Consider the following 8964-nt stretch of genomic DNA (forward strand, 5'->3'; position numbering starts at 1 on the left):
AAGTTGAAACAGGCAGAAAATTAAATACTAACATGGGATGAAAATCAAACATTCAGTCTGAAGGGTTTTCATAGAAAAACATGCAGGCTTTCTCAGAGAACTACTCTAGCAGAACTATGGCAGAAATACATATTCTGAGAAACATGCCTATTCAGTCACTTACGGGGGTAAAGAATGTATAACGTATAAAAAAGGATCACCATCGTGCATTACTCAAGTATATGTTTTTTGGATTTAACTTCATAATGCCTGGAAATAGTTGTTTCACATCATTTCTCCAGATTACTCATAGAGTAGTAATTTAAACATTAAAAAATTGTATAAGAAATCACTTGATTGACTGTTTATGTTATCAAGTTCTTTTTGACTCTTAGCAACCACGTTGATAAGAAGTCAGTACCCTTCCGCAAAACCTTGTAGGAAAGAACTACTAATCTATTATTTGGACAGACTTGAACATTTGGGCGCTGTCTAACAAAATGAAATTCAATGGTGAAAAAAATAAGGTTCGACATTTAGGCAAGAAAAACCAAATGTATAGGTATAGTATAGGGGGTACCTTGCTCAATAGTAGTAACTGTGAGAGTGATCTCAGAGTCCTAGTGGACAATCACTTAAATATGAGCCAGCAGTGTGTTGCAGCTGCCAAAAAAGCCAACACCATGCTAGGCTGCATTAGCAGGGGGATAGAATCAAGATCATGTGAAGTATTAATACCACTTTACAATGCCTTGGTAAGCCCATACTTGGAATACTGCATCCAGTTTTGGTCACCACGATGTAAAAAAGATGTTGAGACTCTAGAAAGAGTTCAGAGAAGAGCAACAAAGTTGATTAGGGGACTGAAGGCTAAAATATATAAGGTACGGTTGCTGGAATTGGGTATGTCTAGTTTAATGAAGAGAAGGACAAGGGGGGACATGATAGCAGTGTTCTAATATCTCAGGGGCTGCCACAAAGAAGAGGGAGTCAAGCTATTCTCTAAAGCACCTGAAGGCAGGACAAGAAGCACCAGATGGAAACTAATCAAGGAGAGAAGCAACCTAGAACTAAGGAGAAACTTCCTGACAGTTAGAACAATTAACCAGTGGAACAACCTGCCTCCAGAAGCTGTGAATGCTGCAACACTGGAAGTTTTTAAGAAGAAACTGGACAGCCATTTGTCCGAAATGGTATAGGGTTTCCTGCCTGAGAAGGGGGTTGGGCTAGATGACCTCCAAGGTCCCTTCCAACTTTATTATTATTATTATTATTATTATTATTATTATTATTATTATTATTATTATTATGGTTTACAGTTGCCATTCCTTCACGCCAACATGAAAGTAAATGTTCAGTGCTAGAATTATAATCTCTTTCAAACTTTGCAATTTTGTTTGGGGAAGCCAAATACCTCAAGGGACTTTTCATTTTCTTTCCATAATTGCCTTATATATGTACTCATGTGGAGGCACAAGGAAAGAAGAACCAGCAGACCAAATCCATCATCCATTATTTAATCCATCATTTGGTAGCTTTGCACCCTTCCACTATTTTTTTCCTAATAACTATCCAGGGGCTTACGCCAAAGATATTTCAGGCAATGCATAGCCATTCTCAATGACCAGTAACCATTGGTAGCCTTATCCTTTATGAAACTGTTGCCTAGCTGTCCAAGTTGGCAGCCATAAGTACATCTGGTGGCAATGGATTCCAAAGTTCTATTCCAGCGCTGTATCCTCTATTGCTTAAGAGTTAAGCTTACCTTGTGGAGAATCCACGCGCTAAAGAGGACTCGGTGGGGATGGGGAAAGATAAAAACCCGGTGCCCTTCCCACGTTTGAGGACAAATCTCATATTCCCCACCAACAGACTAGATGACTAGGAACGGAGCTGCGATACATATCCGGACAAAGCCCCAGATTAGAGAACTCTAAACGAGAGCGCGCGCAGACGGCGGAGCAAAGAGAGGAAAGAGATCCACGCGAACCCCAGCCTCACCTACCGATCAGCACGCGGGCTTGATGAGCGTCAATCCACATGTAGAGGGTGTCTTCCTGGCGCTGTGCGCCGCGCAAAAGCGGCAGGCTGGCGAGGCACAGAGTGCCGCAAAGCCAGAGCGCCGCTGAAGAGAAGGCGCTGATTCCACGGGCCATGCCGCGCTTGATTTATCTGTTCCACGGGGCGGGGGGGGGGGAAGCAAGAAAGGACGTCCTTCCTCGAGGGAGACCTTTCACGCCTGCCGCTGCTTCCCGCTCGCTCTTCTACTCCGTCCCGGGTGGCGTCTCACTTCTGCACCGAGGAGGCGGGCTGGAGGCGTCTGTTGTCTTGCTCTGCGGCGGCTGGAGGTAGGCTTGCCTTTTGGCAGCCGCAACGGATGTGAGAGCTGGGCTAGGAATAGGGAACGAGTGCTTCGTAGAAGGGAGCGAGCGCGGCGAGCCAGTCCCGCTAGGCGGCAGCAGCGATTATCTGCCAAGAAGCGGCTCTCGAGATGGAGGAATCGCGGGGAAGGGGGAGGGGGGGGGGAGAAAATTTGTAGACCTCGGGTTGGGTAACTGGTTTCTATTTGCACTAGTTTTATCCTACCGTGCTTCCCCTCTACCATCTTCTTATTGCGGTTGTACTAATTCTTATTTCGCCATTTATAATATGCAGCTTTTTTCTTGTTTCTTGTTTCTCATTGTGGAAACGGAAGGCAAGAATGGATATTTTTAAAATAAAAATGATGTCACAAACTGTGGGATATAGAAGAACATAAATAGAATACCAGTGTATTGTAGTTAAAGACAGTACTTTTTATATCCTTCGTTGATGCCTTAACACCCCTCGTTGAAGTCTAGACAAAGAAAAACTTGTTTTCACAGCCAAACTCACTACGCATATAGGACCTGAAAGTATTGATGAAAACATCCCTGAAAACAGGCAAAACGTTCTTTCTGGAAACAGCCTAGAATGCTGCTTACCTACTGTTGTGTCCTGAGCCTGCAAAAGCAGGCTCGGGAAGTTGCATTGGTCCCGGGCATTCCAAAAGCTGCCCTGGACCAGACTGAGTGGCACTCTGCTACTTGTTGCCATTGTGTCCTGGTCTCTGGGCAGATAAAGAGAGGCCTGCGTGTCGATTGTGTTGTTGGGGTGTTGCTGTTAAACGAATAAAGAGCTGTTAACTGCACAATGAGTCTTCATCATTTGCCCACAATCAAAGGACTTAACACTGGCGACGAAGGTGGGGTGATTTACAAGCTGAAGAAAAGAAAGCTTTAAAGACTTACCCAAGAAGTCCTGAAGAGGGGAAGACGGTGTTGGAATCAGTGTCCCAGCCTGCCAGTATAGCGTTGCTAGAGGGTGAGCTCAGCTGAAAGACCCTTTCCCCAACAGAAGTTGCAGAGGAGCGAGTGGAGAAGGTTGTAAATTACAGGATGGCGAATATTGGTCGTTTATCCGAATTTGATGTCTCACACCCAGAGAGATGGGAATCCTACGTTGCAAGGGTGGAGAATTACTTCAGGGTAAACCAGATTAGAGAAGATGGCTTGAAGGCTGCAACCCTGTTGTGTGTCTGTGGACAGGAAGCTTTTGAAATTGCAGAGACCCTGGTGGCCCCTGCACCTCTGGAGTCAGTAATGTATACTGACTTGAAGAAACTGCTAAAGAAACATTTCCAGCCCAAATTGTCTGTTATTGCATGGAGGCACATGTTTGAGCAAAGGGACCAGAGGGCAGGTGAATCTGCTAAGGATTTTATTGCGGCTTTAAGGCGAGCAGCCAGACCATGTGAGTTCAAGGATCTGGAAGAGAGGCTGCGAGATCGCTTTGTATGTGGTTTAAGGAACAGAGACTTACAGCAGAAGATTTTTGCAAAAGAACATGTCTCATTCCAAGATGCTCTACGAGAGGTGACAGCTGAGGAAGCAGCAGGTGGGGCAGTAAAGATTTTGCGGCCCACCAGGAGCTCTCCAGAGGCAGCCACCATCCATCAAGAGGATGCTCGAGAACGTTCGGAAGCAAATTCTGAAGAAGAGGTGGATAGGCTTCACCAGACAATTGAAAGGAGGCAGAAGGAACGTCCAGACAAGGCCCCAGCAGCTCTTCAATGCTTCGGGTGTGGAGGACGCCACAAACGAGCTGACTGCAGGTTCCGCTCCGCCATTTGCAGAGCGTGTGGCAGGCAAGACCACATTGCATCCGTCTGTTTAAGTCATCAGAAAGTCCAACCTCATGAAGAATTGTGTCTGAAAGATACCAGGGTCCCCAGCCAACATAGGGTGGGTTTCTGCGCATCGCGCAGGAGTATTTTGAGGACAGGCACACATAAACCCCTAAAGAAGAAACTGTACATTAAAGTTAGGTTGCAAGGGGTTCCTTTATCCATGGAGTTGGACACTGGGTCTGCTCTCTCCATTATTTCCATTAACACATTCAAAAGGATTTGCAACAGCAGTGGCCTTCGAGCCAAACTCAGGCCATCCAATATAATACTCACAGATTTTCAGAATTCTAGGGTGTGTGTTAGGGGGGAGGCCACCCTTAAGATACAGCACAGAGATTTTGAAGGTCCCCTAGATGTGGTGGTTGTTGGGGGTGAATGTACAAGTCTTATTGGACTCGATTGGTTCGAGGCTTTGGGAATCCAGGTCACTGGGCTGCACCATTTGCAAATGTTGAGCCCGGCAGAAGTCTGCAAGGAGTTTGCAGATCTATTTAGTTCAGAGCTTGGATCCTATAAGGGGCCTCCAGTTTCGCTACGGTTAGACCCAACCATCACGCCCATTAGGATTAAGCCTAGGAGGGTACTGTTATGTCCCGAGCCTTGCAAACGGCTCGGGCGTTTGCAGGCAGTCCCGGGCAGGTGCAAAGCTGCCCGGGACCAGACAGGCTGTCGCCAGCGCCGTGCGCATGCGCGGGTGCTGGCGCGGGAAAAGTATCGCATTTACCCGGGAAATGTCTATATAAGAAGTTGGGAGGTTTTTGGGAGCTGCTGAAGCCATCTACTTGTAAGCTGAACGCAGAATAAAGAAAACTGAGAACTTCAACTGCTTCTCGTGTCTGCTTCCCGCCAAGGACTCAACACTGGCGACGAAGGTGGGATCGCCTTACACCGCCTGGAAAGGAAGAAGTATAAGCTTACCCAAGTGAGTCCTGAGCGGCGGAACGGCGTCGACTCGGCAGCTACCGCCAATCCAGTGCGCATTCGGGGGTAGGCTGGCTGATAGACCCGTCTCCTGAAGATGGCGAAAATCGGAAGGCTTTCGGAATTCGACGTCTCACATCCAGAGCGGTGGGAGTCATACATAGCCAGGGTGGAGAACTACTTCAAGGCAAACCAAGTGAGGGAAGAGAGCTTGAAGGCTGCCACCCTGCTTTGTGTTTGCGGCCAAGACGCCTTCGACATCGCAGAAAACCTTGCAGCACCTGTTCCAGTAGAGTCTGTAAGCTACGCAGATCTGAAGAAGCTACTGAAGGAGCACTTCCACCCCAAGATGTCCGTCATCGCATGGCGCCACACCTTCGAGCAGAGGGATCAACGGCCCGGTGAGTCGGCCAAAGAATTCATCGCTGCATTACGGAAGGCCGCCAAGCACTGCGAGTTCAAAGACCTCGAAGAACGACTGAGGGACCGATTCGTGTGCGGGTTAAGGCATCGAGATCTACAACAGAGACTTTTCGCTAAAGAAGAATTGTCCTACCAAGATGCCTTAAGGGAAGTCACCGCAGAAGAAGCAGCAGGCGGCGCTGTCAAGAACATGCGGCCGATCAGAAACAGTCCAGAGGTTGCATCCGTGCACCAGGAAGACGTCCAAAGAAACTCCGAGGAGGATCCGGACGAGGAAGTCAACCGTCTCCACCCCACGAAGGAAGAAAAACAGAAGGGAAGCTCTTCAGCTCCGCTCAAGTGCATCGGCTGTGGAGGTCGCCACAGGAGAACCGACTGCAAGTTCCGCTCCGCTACCTGCCGGGCATGCGGCAAACAAGGACACATTGCAGCTGTGTGTCTGGGCCGACGAAAGGTACAACCTCAGGAAGAACCGCGCCTGAAAGGTACCAGATTCCCCAGCCAGAATAGGGTAGGGTTTTGCGCTTCGCGAAGAAGCATCCTTAGGACAGGCACACACAAGCCCATTAAGAAAAAGCTGTCACTCAAGGTGAAGCTACAAGGGGTTCCATTATCTATGGAACTAGACACAGGGTCTGCCTTTTCAATTATCTCCTTGCATACATTTAGGAAGATTTGTTCCGGTAGTGGAACTCAGGCCAAGTTAAGGCCTTCTGACATTGTGTTAACAGATTTTCAAAATTCAAGAGTGTGTGTTAAGGGGGAGGCCACCCTTAACGTGCAATACAAGAGTTTTGAAGGTCCACTAGACTTATTAGTAGTAGGGGGTGAACGAACGAGTCTCATAGGACTCGATTGGTTTGAGGCCCTGGGGATACACGTCACAGGACTCAACAGCTTACAAACACTCGACCTACAGGAAGTCTGCAAAGAATTTGCAGATGTTTTCAGCCCCCAGCTGGGCACATTCAAAGGACCCCCTGTGTCCTTAAAGCTAGACCCCACTGTCACTCCCATTAGAATTAAAGCAAGAAGGGTCCCTTTTGCTTTAAAGAGTAAAATTGACACTGAGTTAGACAAACTGATTCAACAGGGAATCCTAGAACCTGTTGATTCCAGTCCTTGGGAGACCCCCATTGTCACGCCTCTAAAGGCAAATGGGGACATTCGCATTTGTGCTGACTACAAATGCACTCTGAATAAGGCATTGCAGCAACATGCCTATCCTGTTCCTGTGGTCAGTCATATTCTGGCCTCCCTCAAGGGGGGGCGCGTTTTTGCAAAGCTTGACCTAGCTCAAGCGTATCAACAGCTGCCTGTTGATGATGCTGCTGCTATAGCTCAGACTATTGTGACCCACAGGGGAGCCTTTAAGGTAAAAAGGCTGCAGTTTGGAGTGAATGTCGCTCCTGGGATTTTCCAAAGCGTAATGGAAAACACACTGCGGGGCATACCGGGGGTTTGCCCCTACTTTGATGATGTCTTAATTGCAGGAGACTCCACACACATTCTAGCTGAAAGGCTAAGAGCTGTTCTGTTAAGATTCAGGAAATCAGGCCTCAAGCTCAAAAAAGACAAATGCAAGATTGGGGTGCCTTCTACTGAATTTCTGGGGTTCAAAATTGATGCTGCTGGGATTCACCCTGCTGAATCCAAACTGACTGCTATTTTAGAAGCACCTAGGCCAAAGTCCAAGGCCGAACTTCAGGCCTTCCTGGGCCTCCTGAATTTCTACAATTCTTTTCTTCCACAAAAAGCTAGTGTAGCTGAGCCTCTTCACAGGCTACTAGACAAGCAAGCAGTGTGGCAGTGGTCACAAACGCATGAGGGTTGTTTTAACAAAGTCAAGGCTTTGCTCACTTCTAACAGTGTACTTGCACATTTCAACGAGTCCCTTCCTGTGTGCATCGCTTGTGATGCGTCCCCTTACGGGGTTGGAGCTGTCCTGAGCCACCTCAGGTCTGATGGAACTCAGGTTCCTGTTGCATATTACTCCAGAACATTGTCTTCTGCTGAGCGCAACTACGCTCAGATAGACAGGGAGGCTTGGCTGTTGTTGCTGGAATTAAAAAATTCCATGATTTTTCTATATGGCAGGCATTTCACGGTCTTCACTGACCATAAGCCTCTGCTGGGACTGTTTACCACACGTAAGCAGACTCCCCAAATCATTTCCCCTAGAATGCTTAGGTGGTCTATTTTTTTGTCTGCATATGATTTTTCTTTACTCCACAAGCCTGGGAAAGAAATGGGCCATGCTGATGGCCTCAGTAGATTGCCTCTGCCAGTAGTAGAAGCTGACCCTGCGCCAGCTGTCAACATTCTATCAATCCAAGCCTTGCCCGAGCTCCCTCTTAGTGCCAGGGATGTTGCCGCTGAAACAGGTACAGATCACACACTTTCACGTGTCCGTTCCTGGGTTTTGTCTGGTTGGCCTGAGCACTGCCCTAGTCCTGAGTTTCAGAGTTTCTGGTCCAAAAGGAACGAGCTGTCCCTTTCTCAGGGTTGTCTGCTTTGGGGAAACAGAGTTGTCATTCCCACCTCAATGAGGACTAGGGTCTTAGAATCCCTCCACGAGGGTCATCCTGGCATTGTTCGTATGAAGGCTCTTGCGCGCAGCCACTTGTGGTGGCCTGGTTTAGATAAAGATATTGAGGCTAAGGTGCATGCATGCCACCTGTGCCAACGATCTCGCCCAGAGATGCCCCAAGCTCCCGTGCATAGATGAGAGGAAACACAGTACCCATGGTCTAGGGTACCCATTGACTACGCTGGACCCTTTCAGGGCCAGTTCTTCTTGGTCCTTGTTGACAGCCATTCGAAATGGCTTGAGGTTGTACCTGTCTCATCCACCACCACTGCAAAGACTATTCAGGTACTGAGGGGGATTTTTGCTGCACACGGGCTGCAAGATGTCATTGTGTCCGACAACAGCCCTCAATTCACTTCCTCTGAATTCCAAGCTTTCTTACAGGCAAACATGATTCGTCATGCCACGTCTGCACCCTTCCACCCGTCCACCAATGGTATGGCGGAACGTATGGTGCGCATCACAAAGGACGCATTGAAAAGACTCACCTACGGGGACTGGCATCACAGGTTGGCTGACTTTCTCCTTTCTTATCGCACCACACCGTCCACTTCTACAGGGAGAAGCCCAGCTGAACTTCGTTGGGGGCGTCAACTTACTACTAAACTTGACCGGTTGCATCCGGACAGACTGCCTTCATCTACCTCACATCCTAGGGCACCTAGACAACTACTTGTGGGTGCCCCGGTTTGGGCTCGCAATTACGGGCCTGGTCATACATGGGTCCCCGCTTCTATTTCCAGGGTCACAGGTCCTCTCTCCTACGAGGTAGCCCTGGACAACGGTCGTGTCCTGCGTCGGCACATCGACCAACTCCGCCCTAGGCGGGACTTTTCAGATGAGA

At 48.3% G+C, this 8964-nt stretch overlaps 1 protein-coding gene across 2 annotated transcripts in view; it reads right to left on the reverse strand.

Annotated features, from left to right (window-relative positions):
* The window catches only part of WIF1 (WNT inhibitory factor 1), a 107474-nt gene extending 105317 nt beyond the window's left edge, over positions 1–2157 (reverse strand). For both annotated transcript variants that reach the window (XM_039358649.1, XM_039358648.1), the window contains exon 1: positions 1985–2157. In XM_039358649.1, the coding sequence (XP_039214583.1) occupies positions 1985–2135 (151 nt within the window). In that variant the 5' untranslated portion in view covers positions 2136–2157. The remainder of the gene's footprint in view (positions 1–1984) is intronic.
* Between the last annotated feature and the right edge of the window lie 6807 nt (positions 2158–8964).

This window comes from Crotalus tigris, unplaced genomic scaffold (genome assembly GCF_016545835.1).
Source record: "Crotalus tigris isolate CLP2741 ecotype Arizona unplaced genomic scaffold, ASM1654583v1 scf7180000019050.494769, whole genome shotgun sequence".
Lineage (NCBI taxonomy): Eukaryota > Metazoa > Chordata > Lepidosauria > Squamata > Viperidae > Crotalus > Crotalus tigris.